The 21578-nt window shown below is 42.0% G+C and overlaps 1 protein-coding gene across 1 annotated transcript in view; it reads right to left on the reverse strand.

Moving 5' to 3' along the window:
• The window catches only part of LOC120031851 (disks large homolog 2-like), a 198358-nt gene that overhangs the window by 24642 nt on the left and 152138 nt on the right, over window positions 1-21578 (reverse strand). The window contains exons 16-17 of the mRNA XM_038977671.1: window positions 8606-8762; window positions 3766-3868 (exon numbers count right to left, since the gene is read on the reverse strand). Coding sequence (XP_038833599.1) covers window positions 3766-3868; window positions 8606-8762 — 260 coding nt within the window. The remainder of the gene's footprint in view (window positions 1-3765; window positions 3869-8605; window positions 8763-21578) is intronic.

The following is a 21578-nucleotide window of genomic DNA, read 5'->3' on the forward strand; positions in this document are numbered from 1 at the left end:
TTTTGCTCTGACATGCAATGTCAACTGTAGGACCTTATATCGGCAGGTGTGTGCCTTTCCAAATCATGTCCAATCAATTGAATTTACCACAGGTGGACTCCAATCAAGTTGTAGAAACATCTCAAGGATGATCAATGGAAACAGGATGCACCTGAGCTCAATTTAATGTATCATAGCAAAGGGTCTGACTACTTATGTAAATAAGGTATCTGCTTTTTTATTTTTATACATTTGCTAACATTTTGAAAAACCTGCTTTCACTTTGTCATTATGGGGTATTGTATGTAGATCGATGAGGAAAAACATTAATTTAATCCATTTCAGAATAAGGTTGTAACGTAACAAAATGTGGAAAAAAGGAAGGGGTTTGAATACTTTCCGAATGCACTGTATTGGTTTCCTTACCCTTACGTGCAGTTTCATAGCAACATTTCTGTAATTCTGTAAAAGGAAATCCATGGCATATGATGTGTTCGTATGCTATTCACAATGCAAGTGAATATCTGTGATTTTAGATTTTTTTGTGTGTTTTATGGGTAAATCATATTTTTATAACTTTATTGAGCTACACAATCAATTTTAGACACTTTGGGATAATTTGGACATGAAATTTAGCAATCAGAAAAATTTATTTTTAAAGAATGTATTAACATATTTTTTGAAAGGAAACATTAATGGTATGTGCTACCTAAAAATGTTCCTCTGCATGTACTTGAATGTGTCATGAATCATGATGACTTTTTCTCCGTTAGACATATACTACACTTTTGCACCAATGCAATGTTGGTCTGTTATTTTTAGAAGGAATAAAACCAAACAAAAAAAAGTATAAATAAATGAAGAATTAAACAGTCAATTAAATGTTGGCCTTAAATAAATAACATCTGGCCATTATCAAGCACAATTTAGGAAGAAGAGTGACATTTTTGGTGGGAAGAAAATGCAAAAAGGAAACAGCATTCAGTGAGAAAAGGATGTGTGGATGGATGGAATAGGATGTCTTGATGGGTGATGTGAGATCATGTCTTACACCAGGAAAAAAGCACAGCGGGCATTGGTTTAGGGCTGTGAGCTGGGGTATAGTATCAAGACCTGAAAGACAGGCTGTGACTGAATTCTCGTCTCTATATTTACTAGAGTTGGTGCATTACAAAGAAACTAAGGGAGACACAACCTTTGTGTTTATACAATATATTAAATACTTTTGTTTACTTTCTGCATTTAAAAGAACCGTTAGAGCTCTAAATCCCCAAAACATGTCGCTACAACTCAACACATCATTAATGGGACAAGCAAATTTGCCTGCTCTAAACTTCGCATAAAGAACTTTATATATTAATGTTTTATTATTTATAAACAGCTCAACATAAACAAAATAATACAAAAAACATGTATGATGTGAAACTATTTGTCGTGTTTTTCATTGCTGCAAAGGCAAGGGACACAAATGCCACGCAAATTCAATAATGACCCAGGACATAATATAATAATTCGGTCACAGCCATATAGGAGGGGGGTGAATGGAAATGAGGTATGCATCTGTGCATGCAGAGTGAAATACGAAATACAGTGTTCACCGCAGGCTGTGGAAGGGTAAAGTAGTGGTGGAAGGAAGGATTAAAATGTTGTAAAGTGTGAATTGGGATTTGAGGATCTGTTTACACTTGCATATCCAGCGATTCATCTTGCATCTTGGTTTATTAGTTAGGCGGTTCTGAATGATCAAAAGCGGTATTTCAACTTTCAGTTAAATCTTCACTAAGTGGAGAGGTTTGATACACTGCCAAAAACGTTCAAATACACAAGCAATTACTCAGCAGCAATTTATTTTATGGCACTGTACCGGTATTTCCTTTACATTTCCTGCAGTGAAGGTGACCTGCCATAATATGGAAGCAATTGCAAAGCTTGATGATTTTATTCAAGCAGTTATGTACCATCATCACAATATAGGCTAAAATGAAAGGATTGCTGTCAAATTCTCCCACGTCTCTTCTTTGACCTGCTATTGCCTTAATCATATGGAAAACAGAACTGACAGTCTTTCATTTGATTGTCATCAATTATATTGGCAGACAGTTCAGTTTGCTAGTGAAGGCAACAAGTACTTATCCGATAATACATTTCTATGAGCAAATGTGAGTTAGTATTGTTATTCAGAATTACTTCAGGGGTGGGAAATATTTTTGTCTCGAGGGCCACATCAGGATTTAGAATTTCTCTATGATTTTAGACATTCAGATGTAGACTGAAGTCGTTTATCCAAAATAATAATTGTATCATTATCGGGCACCGGATACTGCCCACCCCGATCTGCAGTATGTGTTGGTGTGTGTGGGTGTGTGGGAGAGGGGGTGAGGTAAGATCTTGCAAGATGGGAAGATGAGGGACAAAAAGGGGGAGGAGGGGCTGTCTGATACAAGGAGTAAGCCTGTGACTGAGCAGGGGTAAGTGGACTGCCCGTGACAGGCCACACTCCAGTGATCCTCCCCCCCAAGCCCCCCGTGAGGAACGTCCATGTTCAGAGCTGCCACTGGGGCCAGATTGCTCAACTTTGACCCTGGGCGCTGATCACATGGCACAAACCTGGTGCTGGCGAAGGGGCCCGGCGCGGGGAGCACAAAGCAAGTTCTGACGGGTGAGAAAAGAGAGCAGTCGTCAGTTTGGGGAGTGATCGTCAGCAGGGAGTCCTGTGTGCCAGTCTGTTTCTGGTCAAATCTCAACCACATGATTCAAGCAGGCACTTACATCCCCAGTGTCAAAACAGTCTCAAACGTCAAACCCTTTACTGTTTCTGAGGACAATCTTCGGACAAACCAATTCAGAACATAACGAGTCTCCCCAGAATGCACCTTTACACAGTGATTCTGAAAGTCCAGGTCCATGACTCACTGTTACTGCAGTCATCCCCTGAGGTATCGCCAAATGCAATTGCTGACTTTAATCCAATATGGCATGTCTTGGCACACCAATCAAAACAACCCAGTGTGAAATTCACTTTTTCTGAGCCAATGCAACATTAAAAGCAGTGCTGTATTAATGAGGGTTGGGTAGTGATTTTTTTTTTAAATTTGACTTCACTGGACTCGCAGTGCCTGCATCTGAAGGCCAGTCTCTCAGCGAATGGAGGGAGAGAGCAACAGAGGGTCCACCTCTCACCACCCAGGTAGCTGAATTTGCATATTCAGACCAATGACATTTTTCAAAATGGGATCACTTCGCCTACCCGGTGTACCAGGCAAGTTAATCAAGTGTAAGTAGCCTTGCACAAGCCTTGGCTTGTGTGAGATGGAACGGCTCAGAGGAGCAAGTTTCTGTTTCTGTAGCTTGAGGCAGCTTGATGTACAAGTACACCACTGGACAGGACACAAGTCTATCGCAGGGCCTTACCCACAATCCATCTCCTTAATGCGGAGTGCCAAGCTGAGATGCATTGGGTCTAATTTTTACAGTATTTGGTATGACTCGGCCTGGGATCGAACTTCCAACCTTCCAATCTCAGAGCGGGAACAAGGCCACTTAGTTGGTCTTGTTAATCAGGTGTACTTATCGCTAATAGCATGAGATGAATTTAATAAACGGGAGTGCACTGCTTTATCGTTGGCTATTCAACAGAAAAGTTTGCTGATCGACTAGGAATGCCTTAAGATCTACCAGTCGATTACAATTGACGGGATGGCGACCACTGTTCTAGAGTGTGTGTTGTCATGTGCCTTTCGCCTTGATCATGAAGCTCAGTGATTGACCGTTACAGCTGATACTCACCCTCGGGACGGTACTGGGCAATGATGGTGACCGTTTGGCCCGCCCCCTTTAGCGCTGCAGCAGCTTGCTCGTGGGTGGCCCCGCGTAGGTCGATCCCATTAACCTGCATTGACAAAGACACATTGATCTGTACATACATTTTCCACTTTGTACAACTGCAAACAAAAAAATAACAAGTCAAACAGGTCCCTCCCTCCTTCCCTCTCAACCCATTAATCTCAACCCCTGTGTGTGTGTGCGTGTGTGCTTACTACTCAATGCCTGTCTGACAGTGTGACGTGAAGAGACTGGGAAGTGGGAGGGAAAGTGAGAGACTGAGGGAAAGACTACGTGCCTGAGAGTACATGCCTAAGAGAAAGAGGGAACAAGTTATTCTTAGACATGTAAATCAGGCCAGAGCTGAAATGCACCTTAACTGCCTACTCTGATCAAAGTTGCCAGAGCAGGGGCGTCAGTAAGGCTATTGTAGGGTATGTCTCAAGTTTTGAGGGAGCGTTCAATTGGCATGCTGACTGCAGGAATGTCCACCAGAGCTGTTGCCAGAGTTTAATTTTCATTTCTCTACTATAACCTGCCTCCAACTTCATTTTTGAGAATTTGGCAGTACGTCCAACCGGCCTCACAACCGTAGACCAGTGTATTGCGTCGTGTGGGTGAGCAGTTTGCAGATGTCAATGTTGTGAACCCAGTGCCCATGGTGGCAGTGGGGTTATGGTATGGGCAGGCATAAGCTACGGAAAATGAACACAATTGCATTTTATTGATGGCAATTTTAATGCACAGTGATACCGTGATGAGATCCTGAGGCCCATTGTCGAGCCATTCATCCGCCGCCATCACCTCATGTTTCAGTATGACACCCATTGAGCATGTTCGGGATGCTCTGGATCGATGTGTACGACAATGTGTTCCAGTTCCCGCCAATATCCAGAAACTTTGCACAGCCATTGAAGAGTAGAGTAGTGGTACAACATTCCACAGGCCACAATCAACAGCCTGATCAACTCTATGTGAAGGAGATGTGTCAAGCTGCATGAGGCAAATAGTGGTCACATTTTCTGATGCACGTCCCTATCTTTTTTTAAGGTATCTGTGACCAACATATGCATATCTGTATTCTCAGTCATGTTAAATCCATAGATTAGGGTCTAATGAATTGATATAAATTGACTGATTTCCTTATGTGAGGTGTAACAGTAAAATCTTTGAAATTGTTGCATGTTGCATTTATATTTTTGTTCAGTATAAATGTATTTGAGTGTTTACTAGCATTTGTAACTTGAGTCAGATAATTATCTGTACAAAACAAGTGAATCTGATATTACTTGTGGAATATAAAAAATACTTGCTTTACATATATTTTCCAGTTTCTTGAAATACTTTGCAAATGCAACCTATTTCGTACTGGTCCCCCGTGGGAATTGAACCCACAACCACAGCATTGCAAGCACCATGCTCTACCAACTGAGCCACATCATCACAAACCACTTTGTCTCAATGTACTCAATTACCGTATTGTGTCTTGTTTTTCTTCATGGTGATGGTAAGTCTACAGGTACAAACCTAGATGACCAGCCTATGTACAATACAGTAATGTACATTTACATTAAGAGGTTTGTAAGAATGGCAAATTAATACTGCACAAAAAGTGGTTGTTTTTTGACCAAGAAAAATATCAAATATGATGTGGATGTTTTGTGTCTTTGCCCATTACTTTGCACCTTGTGATGTACATTTTTTGAGGACAGGGTTTTGTTCTATCTGGATTCTATTCGAATGACAATCGCAGAGAAAGGGACAGGGCAACACTGTTCCAATTCCAACTATTGACTCTTGCAAGAGCAAAGCTGAGATGCTGAACTCTTTTATTTTTTCGAGCTGCTGACGTCTATGTCAGTCCGCTAATACTAGTAAAGGCCCAGTACACTGCATTTGTGAAAAAATATTTATTTCAAAAAAGGGTGTCAAGAACTGCAACGCTGTTGGGTTTTTCAAAACATTAGGAACACCTTCCTAAAATTTAGTTGCAACTCCTTTTGCCCTCAGAACAGCCTCAATTCGTCAGGGCATGGAATCTACAAGGTGTTGAAACCGTTTCCACAGGGATGCTGGGACATGTTGACTCCAATGTTTCCCACAGTGTCAAGTTGGCTGGATATCATTTGGGTGTTGGGCCATTCTTGATACACACAGGAAACTGTTGAGTGTGAAAAACCCAGCAGCGTTGCAGTTCTTGACACACTCAAACCGGTGCGCCTGGCACCTATAACCAGACCACGTTCAAATGCAATTCTCTTTAGTCCTGCCCATTCACCCTCTGAATGGTACACATACACAATCCATGTCTCAATTGTCTCAAGGCTGAAAAATCCTTCTTCAACCTGTCTCCTCCCCTTCATCTACACTGACTGAAGTGGATTTAACAAGTGACATCAATAAGGGATCATAGCCTTCAAATGGATTCACCTGGTCAGTCAGTCATGGAAAGAACAGATGTTCCTAATGTTTTGTACAATCAGTGTATATAATCCAAAGATAGTGAAATTATCAAGGTAAAATAAATAAATAATGATATATATTTTTTTAAATACGTATGAGTAATAAGACAAACATTGGAATTGTTGGTCAACATGTTGTTCATTTATAGCCCCAAAAGCTACAGATATACAATGCCAGCATGTGTTTGCACACACGTGTGTATACTGTATGTTTGTACATACAGTGCCTTCGGAAAGTACTCAGACCCCTTGACGTTTTCTACATTTTGTTACGTTATGATTCTAAAATGGATTAAATACAACATTTTCCTCATCAATCTACACACAATTGGACATTTTTGCACATGTGCACATTCAATAAGTAGGCTATACGTTAATGACAGTAGGCCTATAAGGTGTTAGAAGAGGTTAACGTTCGATTAGAAGCATTCGATTTTGCAATGGCATAGGCCTACATTACTTGGGATTTGTGTACCCATGAGAACTGTTTTCACGGTGAAACATAATGAAGTGTTACGTCAGCATAGTTACAGTGCAGTGCCTCTTCCGAGATCTCCAAGATCCATGATTCATTGCATTCTTGGGCACAGGGACTATGGCGGTCTGCTTGAAACATATAGAGTACATTTGACTTTCCACATTTTGTTATGTTACATACAGCCTTATTCGAAAATGGATTAAATCATTTTTCCCCACATCAATCTACAAGCAATATCCGCTAATGACAAAGCGAAAACAGGTTTACATTTTTTGTGTGCAAATGTATTAAAAATTTTAAAAAGATACCTTATTTACAATAAGTATTCAGACCCTTCGCTATGAGACTCGAAATTGAGCTCCGGTGCATCTTGTTTCCATTGATCATCCTTGAGATGTTTCAACTTTCAACTTGGAGTCCACCTGTGGTAAATTCAAGTGATTGGACATGATTTGGAAAGGCGCAACACCTGTCTATACAAGGTCCCACAGTTGACAGTGGATGTCAGAGCAAAAGCCAAGCTACAAGGTCGAAGGAATTGTCCATAGAGCTCAGAGACAGGATTGAAGGTCCCCAAGAACACAGTGGCCTCCATCATTCTTAAATGGAAGAAGTTTGGAACCACCAAGACTCTTCCTAGAGCTGGCCACCCGGCCAAACGGAGAAATTGAGGGAGAAGGGCCTTGGTCAGGGAGGTGACCAAGAACCCGATGATCACTCTGACACAGCTCTAGAGTTCCTCTGTGGAGATGGGACCTTCCAGAAGGACAACCATCTCTGTAGCACTCCACCAATCAGGCCTTTGTGGTAGAGTGACCAGACGCAAGCCTCTTCTCAGTAAAAGGCACATGACAGCCCGCATGGAGTTTGCCAAAAGGCACCTAAAGGACTCTCAGACCATGAGAAACAAGATTCTCTGGTCTGATAAAACCAAGATTTAACTCTTTGGCCTGAATGCCAAGCGTCATGTCTGGAGGAAACCTGGCACCATCCCTATGGTGAAGCATGGTGGTGGCAGCATCATGCTGTGGGGATGTTTTTTCAGCAGCTGGGACTGGGAGATTAGTCAGGATTGAAGGAAAGCTGAACAGGGCAAAATACAGAGAGATACTTGATGAAAACCTGCTCCAGAGCGCTCAGGACCTCAGACTGGGGCGAAGGCTCACCTTCCAACAGTACAACGACACTAAGCACACAGCCAAGACAACGCAGGAGTGGCTTAGGGACAAGATCAAACATCTGTGGAGAGAATTGAAAATAGCCGTGTAGCGACACTCCACATCCAACCTGACAGAGCTTGAGAGGATTTGCATAGAACAATGGGTGAAACTCCCCAAATACAGGTGTGCCAAACTTGCAGCGTCATACCCAAGAAGACTCGAGGATGTAATCGCTGCCAAAGGTGCTTCAGCAAAGTACTGAGTAAAGGGTCTGAATACTTATGTAAATGTAATAATTCAGTTTTTTCGAATTTGCAAAAATGTCTAAAAACCTGTTTTGGTTTGTCATTATAGGGCATTGTGTGTAGATTGATGAGGGAAAAAAACTATTTAATCAAATTTATAATAAGGTTGTAACGTAACAAAATGTGGAAAAAGTCAAGGGGTCTGAATACTTTCCGAATGCACCGGAAGTGTGTCAACATGTACAGTATAAGTACATTACTTTGTACTGTAACTGTTTCTCAGGACATTCTTGAAAATGGAACATCTCAGGAGTATAATCTTGTTCTCAAACCTTGTTAGTGCACTGCCAATTACAGTACATGTGCATACCTGTGTGTGTGTGTGTGTGTGTGTGTGTGTGTATGTAGAAACATTATCAGTATAAATATCATTATGTGCGTCTGTAGGGGTAAACTCACCGACAGGATCTGGTCTCCCCTCCGCAGCTCTCCACTTAGGTCGGCGGGCCCTCCCGCCAGGATGAAGGAGACAAAGATGCCCTCTCCGTCCTCCCCGCCCACGATGTTGAATCCCAGGCCTGTGGAGCCCTTGTGGAGGACCATCCTCCTGGGATCCCTGTACAAACAGGTCAGATAGTACATCAGCTCTGCATCCAAGTCCGAGGGGCTTAGCATCTTGACTGTCGGTCCGGGAGAGAAGAAAGAGAATCACACACTCAAGCAGATAGACGCGGGGGCACGTAGAGCGCGCCTAGGCACAGTACAGAGATGGCAGAGGCCCAAAGGAGCATTGTGCTCTACTTAAATCATTGTCCCATTTCTGACTGGTTTCCTGGAGACGAGGAGCCTGCACATGAGCGTGAGGTCACAAGTGTGCATGTATGCACGCACGCACGCAGGCACACACACACACATTCACACATAGCCATGTATGAAGACCGAGAGCTAGCATCTGCTACCAGCTCCCACTGGGCGAAAGTCAAATAGCAATCAGGACATTGAGGACACCTTCCTCAAGGACTCTTTGGAGAGATGAGACTTATTTTCCCTGTAGTGCCACCAATCTACTCTGAAGGGAGCACTGTCGCTGTCAAACCAACAAAATGATATAGTTAATAATGTATGTAAAGTAAAGATAGAAGGTTCGGAGTCCCTTGCCAGGTGTCTTTTTGAGTTGCTTGAGAACAGTAGGAGACTATGTCTACAGACAGATGAAGTCTGGAAATCAAGCTATAGGGATCGATAGCAATGAGTCTCAGAGCAAGAGCTCTGATCTAGGACAAGGTCCCATGTAATCTTATTCATTGTGATCTAATGGTAAAACTGATCCTATATCAGCACTCCTATGCTGAGATGCTTGATACTGTACATATACATGGCCACTGACCTAGTTGTAAAGTGCTGCGCTGTGGGTTGTAGGTTCCCGCTTAGACCGATTGTTGTGACAGGCCTAACACTTGTTACATAACAATAGATTGCCATCTACTGGGGGATTAAAGGAACACTTCACTGATTTTTAACATCATTCAGCATCATACCACTATGTGTGAAGATGTCACCTTTGAATATGAAGTAAAAAATCTGTGAAATACTGCTTTAAAGTAATTGGGTAAAGCAGTGGTACCCAAAAACATTTAACGTGTGTCTCAAACAATTTGTGAAATAAGGTTAGGGTACGACATTGTCCGAGCATGGTGATTAGTACGTTTTCCTATAATACAAGGGGAGTTTCTCAATTTTGGGGAGGTTCTCAATTGGGTTAAGTCTGTCCTCTCCTCGACTCCTGCGTCCTCCTCTCTTCCGTGAGCTGGAAACCGATAAGTGGTCGAAAAGTGTGTCAACTTGTTAGTAGGTGAACGGAGAAGTATGCTATTCTACTGACCTCCTTCGGCAGAGGTCACACGAGTATTCTCCCACCTGCTAGCGCGGAAGTGTTTTGAAATCTTTTGATGTCTCCTCGATTACGTTTGACCTTTTTCAAAAGCAGGCGAGGAGAGTACGGAGGAGAGGACGCAAGGAGTCGAGCACAACCAAATGATTCTCTCATTGCCTACAAATCTGAACTGTGAATAGAGCAGACAAATTCTAATCTGGACCATTTTCATTCTTTCAATCTAATTAGGGCTGGCACGATAATTGGATAATTGATTAAGGATGAAGACAGTCATAACCGTTTTTTAAAATATATATATAATTATTTTTTGTTTAAAATTGTATTTATTTAAAAAAATGTACTTCATATTTAAGTCAGAAACTTTACCCAAAAGCAGAAAAGTAAAAGTAAGCCTGATTTACCTCTAACAGCCCACAGGAGGGAGGAGAGGAGACAAAAGTATAGCCAGTTTTAGAATGCTGTGTCGTGGAACAATCAGCTGACTGAAAAAGGGAAATCCAGGCATTCAAAAAAATGACATGCGAGTGAGTCAGTTTCTATGGCAACGTGATGGAACTGTGTAGCTCCTTGCTGTAGCCAACTCAAACGATTAGAACGGCGCCCGCTGTCATTTGGCTGACAAATAACCTTCCTCCAAAATGCCATGACCGTCACAGCCCTACCTCTAATCAGGGACTGTAGTACCAGCAGTAATCCGGACCCTCAGGCTCGGATTTGGAAACCCCTGCAATAGCGCATCTATAAAACAAAATAGAGCACGTAAAGTAAAAGAACAAAGCGCGGTCTCCGCCACTTGTTTTGGTATACAGCTGAGGGCAGGGCCAAACATCAGTGTCTGCATGGCTTAACCTGCCAGCACCCAACAGAGCGTTGCTTCCAAAATGTAACACTAGATGGCAACCAAACTCCAGATGGCATCTGAATGTCCTTTAATGTAGCACAAAAGCTTGAACTGAACTTGAAATGCAGCCATGTATTTGAAATCTTCTTAATGTAGCTAATAATATTGGTTGGGATGTAATTATATCCATGGAAATGGGGATATATACATGTTCTGTGCTTAGACCAGCTTTTAGTATACGCTGAGTGGGAAAAACATTAAGAACTAATATTGAGTTACATGGACTCGACAAGATGTCGAAAGCTTTCCACAGGGATGCTGGCCCATGTTGATTCCAATGCTTCCCACAGTTTTGTCAAGTTGGCTGGATGTCCTTTTGGTGGTGGACCATTCTTGATACACACGGAAAATTGTTGAGTATGGAAAACCCCGGCAGCATTGCAGTTCTTGACACAAACCGGTGCGCCTGGCATCTACTACCACACCCTGTTCAAAGGCACTTAAATATTTTGTATTTTCCCTTCACCCTCTTAATGGCACACATAAACAATCCATGTCTCTTAAATATCCTTCTTTAACCTTAACCTGTCTCCTTCATCTACACTGATTGAAGTGGATTTAACAAGTGATGTCAATAAGGGATCATAGCTTTCACCTGGTCAATCTATGTCATGGAAAGACCAGGTGTTCTTAATGATTTGTACACTCAGTGTATTATTTGAAAGACAATGAGCATGGTTGACCCCGTTGCTAGGAATGACAAGCTGCTTTCACCACTCTCATTAATAATAATACTACATGTATTACATTTGTAAAGTAATTTTCATTATACAAGAACAATCTCAAAGTGAATAAAATAGACAAATAGTTAATATATATATATATCTGACCATATCATGAAAGCAACAATCAAAGTCTAGGAGGAGGGATAGGCCAGTTGATAGAGATGAGTCTTAAGGACTGCTTTAAAAGCTCCAACAGTCTGAACAGCTTGGAGACTATCTGGAAGGGAGTTCTATAGGTGTGGTGCACGGGAGGAAAAGGCACGGTAGACGCACCCTTTTAAAACGCTATTGAGATGCATTAAAATCAGAGATTGTTATTGGACAAGTTCAGGTAGTCCTTCCTGTTTCGGCTGTTTTCTTCCATTTGGTTTCTAGTGAAAACGACCCTGATTGCGTTATGCTTCTGTGAGAATACATATGGTATTTAAGCCAGGGTTGTTAATAAATCATTAGAGTGGGCCCTTGCCCTCCCAGTGTCCCCAAAGGCCCCCCTGTGACAACAACACAGACAGCTGAAACACATTGATATGGAGAGAGGAATGGTCAGGTAGCTGGAGGCCCACCAGAGGCCATTCTAGGCTAGGACACAGGGAGGTGGCCTACAGTCAAAATGCTAATGCTAACATGGTTCTGTAAAATCTATTCAGCACACCAGCAATAGCTAATTTGGCGTTTGCGGCACCAAGGCAACCACAGGCATCTCGCCGTAATCATATGGGCGAATGAGAAAACAGAACATTCGTTGTGAATTCCACCTCTCTCTGGGTAAGCTCAGACAACCAATTCCGCCTATGCGTTAAGCATGCTCCATGAAATGCCTTTCTCTTCTTGCCTCATTATTTCATGTCACCTTTTGTTTGGCTCTCCCAGAATCTTTGTACTCATGCATCCCTTTGATATTTAAGTGTTAAAATCGGAAAATGTCGTAAGGAGAATGCCACGAAAGTGAGAAGCAAACAGCCATTTTGAATAGACTGTTGGGTAGGTTACAGAGCATATCTACTGCATATGTGCTTTGCTTCCACATTTCAAATGTCCAGAAAAGGTTTATTTTCAACCTTCCTGCAAAAGTTAACTAATGTTAATCGCTCTGATATTCTGTATAACCTTTGTGCAACAAGTGAAAATATAAATTCTGACGGATATATAACAGCAATCGCATAATGAGTGTGCACAACACAGTTTAGAAATTGAAATATTGCTATTGACTGTGGGTGGGCATCCTCTATCAGCACCCACCCACAGCCACTCAATTTCTGTGAGCGAGAGAGCGAAAAATGTAAATACAACCCATGTTTATTTATTTTCCCTTTTGTACTTCTACTATTTGCATATTGTTATAAACACTGTAAACAGCCATAATATAATGTTTGAAATGTCTCTATTCTTTAGAAACTTTTGTGAGTGTAACGTTTACTGTTAATTTCTGATAGATAATAAACAAAGGTGAAATAAACAATTTCACTTGCTTTGGCAATACAATACATTTCCCATGCCAATAATTCCCATTGAATTGAGAGAGCGAGAGCCACAGTCAGTGAGCATTAGGTAGTAATCAGTTACATTGTGGAGCAAGCTAGCACAAGGCACGAGGGGTTCAACTAGAATTTCGTTTTTATGTAGAGATCCAAGAATCTGTTCAATGGTCATTTCAATTCTTTATATTTACACATTGATTCTTGAAGAATATAACTAATTATAACCACGACTGCCTATGCCTTCCTGCTCTGCATAAGTGTGACTACTTTATACTGCAAAGCGATGTCAACGCTGGTCAAAATAACGTTGCGTGATTTCCATTCGAGTTTTTATAGCGAAAACAACACTGGACACAGAACAAGACCATGTTCAGATGCTCTAAGTACTTGTGTTTTCTCACTCAACTTACTCAATTTACAGCGGAATGAGTGATGAAAACAAAAGCCTTTGAGAAATGCTTGGAACTGCACACACCCTTGCATTCTAGAGTAGGTTTTAAAGAGACAGCTTGATTATTCTCTGCTCCCTCTGAGAAGTCGCCTCACAATACCACAGCTTTCTGAGGTTGTAATTGGATTACGAGAATGGAAGAGGCAGTGCACTCGGCTCACAACAGAGGGAATGCAAATTAAAACGGAGATGAGGCAATCCAAAACACAGTGCGCGTCCCAAACGCGCACCTTCTTTCCTACATAGGGTATTCCTTTTGACCAGCGCCCTATAGGCCCTTGTCAAAAGTAGTGCACTGTATAGGGAATAGGGTGCGATTTGGGACGTAACCACTGTAAACACATTGCCTTCTAGTTAATTAGGGTCCAGACAAAGAAGTAGTTATGCCTACCAATGAGTAATTAGACAAAACGTTCCCCTTTAACAAAATAAAATATTAAATACTAATATGTTCTGATATTCTGTGATTGTGAGGCTTTTGCTAAGTCTTTGTAAAAGGAGACGGTAACTAAAGCTCCTTATTAAAACATAAAAATAGCTCATAAAACATTATTATTAAGGTCAAATGGACTAATAAACTCTGGGCTCCTGGGTGAAGTTTCCCCTAGTTAGAGATCTAGAATCAGTTTCCTTCCCCTAATCCAAACTATATCTATTAGTGAGGAAAATGCCAATCCGACCCAAGGTCAGCATCTAAGGGCAGCTTCACCCTACAGTACATCGATACATTATGTCAGCTACACTTGAGCAATCAATAAAGGCTTATTGAATACCACATTTAATGGTTCTCTTATGCATCTCAGTAACCAGTGTTTGACATGTCAGACACATCAAGCATAGGGAAAGTCATCGAAATGAATTCACTTTCAGTCAGCACATCCAGAGCGAATCTATGAAGATCATTCCATCCCTACTTGTCATTTCATGCCAGATAAGCATGTGTGGTATGATACAAATGGCACAGATTGAAACCAAATGAAGCAATATTCTGACAAATAGTTGAAAAAAACAATCATCCGATTTATAAAATCACATTTTTGTTTTATCCACATGACCAGACAGTGATAAAGACCTACGGTAGTGTGCTTCAACTGGAAGACTCTTCCACAGCAAATAAAACAGCAGACGACTCCATTTGAATTAAAACCATTGTCAAATAACTACATTGATTGTCTTCATAATTGTCAGCACAGTTTGAAATATCCCTTGTAAGTTTGATTTTGACCTAATACAAAACAAACCCTCCTCTACCTGTCCTTTGTGAAACAGCCCAGCATTGCTGCCACATGCGCACAACACCATTTCATGAATACTGATCTAACAAGCTCTGCAATGACCTGCATAGTTAACAGCAGGCCAATTCATTCAAATATTAAAGTAGTCAAGGGACTCCACGTAATGATGCTGGAAGCCATGGTTTGCCAAGTGCCCAGTCTCATGCCTGGTGCTGATCCACTCGCCAGAGCAACTTTGGCTGCCTTTCCTCTGATAAGGAGCAACACGGCATCCCAAATGTAGCATCAGACTTAAATGATCACTTGACTCCAAAACATATTTTTGTATTTTCTTCATTAATCCACTGTTGATATGGTCTCACAAACATATTCTTGTCAGCAGTTACATTGTCAAAACGTTCAGTAAAAAGCTACAAATGATGATGATGATGATGATAAATGCATTATATGATGCAAAACACATCACGCTTTTTTACTGAAAGTGCTCTCTTAACTTTACTGCTGACATGCACCATTTTTGGAGGCCGTATCAACAGTGGACTAATAAACCAAATACTAAAAACGTTTTTTTGTTGTTGAGTAAAGTGATCATTTTAAATGCCTTAACATTCTATGTATCTTGTTCGCATTGCATTAGGCTGGTCCAACTTCAACAATATGGATGACGCACAGTTGAACTAATCTGGTCCGAATAGCATGCACTTTAACACCTCATGCCTTATTCATGGTTACCATCACACCCCAGCTCTGTTGATTGTACTCCCAGATACGCTGCTCATGCAGAAATGATAAACAAGCTGAAATAATAAATAAGCCCTGCACAAACGAGATAAAGATGGCAAAGTGCTGTTACTAAGAGAAAGAGCAGACAAACAACTGTATGCTTACCACTAACGGAATCTTGATCATTATCATATAAAATGGCACCTCAATACTTATATTTCAATTGATGCAAAAAGAGTCTACTGCTGTTCTTGTTGATGTAATATGTATATTATTTTTTGTAATATTATTTGTATTATTATTATAATAACTCCCACGGAGGCCAATTAGGAACTACTTTAGTTTTCATAACATAATGCAGATCATTGAAATTCTAAACAAACAAGCAAAACTTAACGAAGGTGGAGGCCATCCTGATCCAGAAGGGAAATAGTGCTTGAGGGTTCAACTACAATGTGTTCAGGGAGAGCTAAGAAAGAGATATATTGTCAAGCAATCTGAGATTTTGTTTTTGACAAGTATATCTAATATATATGACCAGTGAAATCACAACTTGCCCCTTAACGTTGCGATCACACCAACCACCGGCTTCACAAAAAGTGTAATAGCATCTGGTGCGTTAAGTGCGTTTGATTGTGTTTGAGTGCGTCTGAGTAGCTGCTATAGGCTTCAACATACCACTTTTTAAAACCACATTTACAGAGAAAACACATTCACTTACAACAACATTGCCCGATTTCAGGGGGGGGGGGGGGGGGGTCCAAATGTGTTTGCGGAAGATAAGGCCAGCAGGTTTGGACTAGATCAGACCCCCTGGATTGAGAGGGAGCCGAAGGGAGGAGAGGCATGCAGGTTTAGAAGAGCGAGACCCTCTGGGAACGAGTGAGAAAGTGAGGATAGGAAGAGAGTAGGGGGCATGGATAGAGAGGTAGGAGAGGCATGCAGGCTTAGAAGAGCGAGACCCTCTGGGAACGAGCGAGAAAGTGAGGATAGGAAGAGAGTAGGGGGCATGGATAGAGAGGTAGGAGAGGCATGCAGGCTTAGAAGAGCAAAGATCCTTTGGGAACGAGTGAGTGTGTGTGAGGATAGGAAGAGAGTAGGGGGCATGCCATGCCATGCAATACAATGCAAAGCTATGCCATGCAGCGGGTAGAATACCTGGTGATCTCGGAGTCAGGGAGCAGGCCTAAGTGATAGTGAGGGAAGGGTATGGAGTGGAGGAGGCTTTTGTCGCACTCCATGGGGGAATAGCGGCGGGGAGAAGGTGTTTTGTCACACAGTTTGTTCACAGTGCTGTAAACTGGCTCAGGAGGCCTGGGGGTAGGAGAATAGAGCAAAGAGAGTGGTTAGTACAGAGAGTAGGAGGAGACAGAGACAGAACAGAACAGAGGGACAGAGAGAAACAGAACAGAATAGACAAATAACACCTATGTTGTGGGAGTGGAAAAGGAAGAATTCAACCTTGGTTTATAATGTGCACTCAGGCTTTTGTTGTTTTACATGCAAAACACCTACTGTTACATGTCTTTTGTTTTTCATTTAGAGTTTGGATTCCACAAAAATATCAGTACTCTTTCACCCCCCCCCATGCTGTCGGCACAGAGAGCCCTCCTGCAGACTTCCACTTCACTAGTTTCAAGTTTCAACTTCACTACACGCCACGCTAACATTGCCGCTCCAGTGAGTTTTCCATCTGCTTTATCTTTGAGATTAAGCAAAAAAAGGTCAAACTTGTTCTTAGTATGAAACAAAGTGATTTGCACCATGATAGTACCAGTAAAGGAAAGCCTACTACCATCAGTATGGGGTGGTAGCCGGTGACAACATATGCGGGAACTAAAATCTATATTCATTACTGAACAATCTGAAAATCTTTAAGCTTCATTTATTTTTATCATCAATTTTGTCAATGCTCATTCCGAGTATGCACATCACTAAAGTGGCCTTGTGGTTAGTGTCCGCCCTGAGATTGGAAGGTTGGGAGTTCGATCCCCGGCCGAGTCATACCAAAGACAAAAAATGGGACCCAATGCATCTCTGCTTGGCACTCAGCATTAAGGATATAGGTTGAGGGTAAGGCCCTGCAATAGACTAGCGTCCTGTTCAGTGGGTGTACCTGTACATAAAGCTGCTACAGGAACAGGAGATGGGTGCAGGAGCCTATGAGCCACTCCGGCTCGCACAAGGCTACTTACTTACATCACTAAAGCCCGCTTAGGGCAAAAAGAGGCCGCTTTGAAAGGAAACTGATATGAGAACTGTAACAGGGATCCATATTCAGATAGCACATATAAATAACTTTTTTTTTAATATACTTGAGTTTAGGAAACTGAGCAAAACATAAATAACGCATCTTAATGCCATAATGCCTCTTTATATCTCAGATTAAATCACACTGACAGATTACAGGGAAGTTTATTGGTAATTTTTGCACTTTGCACAATTCTTTTGCACACGTAAATGTATTGTAATGAAACAGGCAGGGAGCAGGTCTCGAAACCCTCGACCTTCTAGCCCGAAGTCCGGCGCGCTATCGACTGTGTCGCAAAAGCATGCTCGAAAGGCAGAGTCGATTTCAGCGCTTATAAACCCAGGGTCGTTACACTACTCCCTCCTTTGAAAGAGCGCGTCCTCGCGCTAGCTTGCGACTCTACGTCTTACAGGAACGCGCTCACCGGCCAAGCACACGCACTGTCGTGGATGCAAGGTCCGATCCCACTTCTGACACCAATGTAATGAAACAGCAGGGAGCAGGTCTCGAACCCTCGACCTTCTACCCCGAGGTCCGGCGCGCTATCGACTGTGCCGCAAAAGCATGCTCAAGCGGCACAGTCGATTTCCGCGCTTATAAACCCAGGGTCGTTACAGTATGTTACCCACTGTATATGCTGTCCTGCATTAGAGGATAAAATGAGGACAAAGATGTATTACAGATGGAATGGGAAGCCAAACATGAGGGTCAGCAGTCATTTTGAAATGTCTCACCTCAACTGGAAGTGCTGCGAATCAAACCTGTGACCCTCCCCGTCATCTATTGAGGCATTTCTGATTGGGGAAGAGATAAGACCAACAAAAGAAGTGCAATAACAGAGTCAGAATCAGAGTGGCAATACGAAGGAAAACTGCAAAAAGGATCAGATTTGACATGGTTTTATTAATTAGAATTACAAATACTAAAAGCTTTATATTTACAATATACTTTGTATGCATTTAGCATAAAAGCCAAACGACGACAGAGCATGCATGTGTTCTTTGTCTTTGACACAACAAACAGTTGGATGCATGCTACAGAAGATGACACAAAGTGTTTGATCAGGGAGAAATGTTTGATAAACAAATAAATTCCTTACAATAGAGACTACAAACGGGACCACCATAATGCATTTCTAAAATTACAAAGTCCTCATTGCCAAAGGTTCATTATTGATATGTCTCAATTACCCAACCTTGGGACAGACTATGTTTGTTCCCACTCTCGGGACTCTGACTCTCTATTGGTTACATAGACTTTTAGCCTCAAAACCTATTCTAACCACCTCTCGCTGGCTTTGTATTCATGTTACCTGATGAAATTGCTGTACAATATGATCTTGTTGCCATCTAATGCACATTCAGATGTCCTAAATCAGCACTGCAGAGCTCTCCCTGTACTATGCCGTGCCTTCATTGTATTACTGTTGATGACATCTGTAAATGTGCATGTACACCCTGGCCCATCTACTGTTGCTAGCCCCAATTCTGACTTGTGCTCTGATATCTGTTTCACTGATTTCTGCTCTCGTATAAGCGTATTACCTAAAATGGATACATTGAAAGTGTGGGTTCACAGCTCCAATCCAGATGTGTTGGTCAATACTGAGACATGTTTAAGGAAGAATGTTTTGAACACTGATGTTAACCTTTCTGGTTATAATCTTTTTCGGCAAGACAGATCTTCCAAATGTGGTGGAGTGGCAATCTTTACCAAGGATCACCTTCAATGCTCGGTTGTCTCCACCAAGTCTGACCCCAAACAATTTGATTTGCTAGTTTTAAGCATTAAACTTTCAAATAGCTCTTTGTTGATTGGTTGCTGGATGTTATCGTCCTCCATTAGCACCGGCCTGTACCCTACCTGGCCTAAGCTCTCTCCTGGCCCCTTACACTAAGTCTGAATTTGTCCTGCTATGTGACATAAACTGGGACATGCTTAAACCACCTGACCAAGTCCTAAAGCAATGGGACTCCCTAAATCTTTCTCAGGCTATTACCAATCCCACAAGGTATGACTCCAAACACCCAAAAAAGGCTACTCTCCTCAATTTTATCCTCACAAATAATCCTGAGTGGTATCAGTCTGGTGTTTTCTGTAATGACCTTAGTGATCACTGTTTTACAGCCTGTGTTCATAATGGCTGCTCAGTGAAACGACCTGTCCTGGTTTGTCATAGACGCTTGCTAAAAAACTTTACTGAGCAGGCCTTCCTTCATGACCTGGCCATTGTAAAATGGTATTGAATCAGCTTGATCCCTTCTGTAGAAGATGCTTGGACATTCTTTTTTTATATTTTCAGTGGTATTGTTAACGAACACGCCCCTATTAAAAGCAGGTTCAGCCCTTAGTTCGACCGTGATCTTGCAGAGTTACTCCACCTCAAGAATTGCATTTGGCGAAAGGCTCTGCACACGCATACTCAGGCTGACTGGCTATCATTCAGGCAAATTAGAAATAAGTGCACTCAGGCTATCCAGAAGGCTAAAGTTAGTTACTTTAAGGAGCAGTTCTCTCTCTGTAGGTCTAATCCCAAGAAAGACCTGGAGAATAAACCCTCCTCCTCACAGCTGCCCATGTCCCTTAATGTTGATTATGTGGTTGTTACTGACAAGAAGCACATGGCTGAGCTCTTTAATCACCACTTCATTAAGTCAGGATTCCTATTTGACTCAACCATGCCTCCTTGCCCGTCCAACATTTCCACATCTCCCAACCCTTCTAATGCGACTATCCCCGATGCTTCTCCCTCTTTTTCCCCTGCCCGCTACAAAGTTTCTCCCTGCAGGTGGTCACTGATTCTGAGGTGCTAAAGGAGCTCCTTAAACTTGACCCCAAAAAACCATCTGGGTCAGATGGTTTAGACCCTTTCTTCTTTAAGGTTGCTGCCCCTATCATCGCCAAGCCGATCGCCAACCTTTTTAACCCGTCTCTCCTTTCTGGGGAGGTTCCCTTTGCTCGGAAGGCAGCCACAGTTTGTCCTTTATTTAAAATGGGGAGATCAAGCTGATCCTAACTGTTATAGGCCTATTTCTATTTTGCCCTGTTTATCAAAAGTGTTGGAAAAACTTGTCAATAATCAACTGACTGGCTTTCTTGATGTCTAAAGTATTATCTCGGGTATGCAATCTGGTTTCTGCTCAGGTTATGGATGTGTCACTGCAACCTTAAAGGTCCTCAATGATGTCACCATTGCCCTTGATTCTAAGCAATATTGTGCTGGTATTTTTATTGACTTGGCCAAAGCTTTTGATACTGTTGACCATTCCATTCTTGTGGGAGATCCTTAAACTTGGAGTATTGGTGTTTCTGAGGGGTCTTTGGGCTGGTTTGCTAACTACCTCTCTCAAAGAGTGCAGTGTATTAAGTCAGAAAATCTGCTGTCTCAGCCACTGCCTGTCACCAAGGGACTAACCCAAGGCTCGATCCTAGGCCCCAATTCTCTCAATTTACATCAACAACATTGCTCAGGCAGTAGGAAGCTCTCTCATCCATTTATATGCAGATGATACAGTCTTATACTCAGCTGGCCCCTCCTCGGATTTTGTGTTAAATGCTCTACAACAAAGCTTTCTTAGTGTCCCACAAGCTTTCTCTACCCTTAACCTTGTTCTGAATACCTCCAAAACAAATGTCATGTGGTTTGGTAAAAAGAATGCCCCTCCTCCCACAGATGTTATTACTATCTCTGAGGGTTTAGAGCTTGAGGTAGTCACCTCATACAAGTACTTGGGAGTATGGCTAGACAGTGCCCTGTCCTTCTCTCAGCAAATA

This window comes from Salvelinus namaycush, chromosome 3 (assembly GCF_016432855.1).
Source record: "Salvelinus namaycush isolate Seneca chromosome 3, SaNama_1.0, whole genome shotgun sequence".
Taxonomy (NCBI): Eukaryota; Metazoa; Chordata; class Actinopteri; order Salmoniformes; family Salmonidae; genus Salvelinus; species Salvelinus namaycush.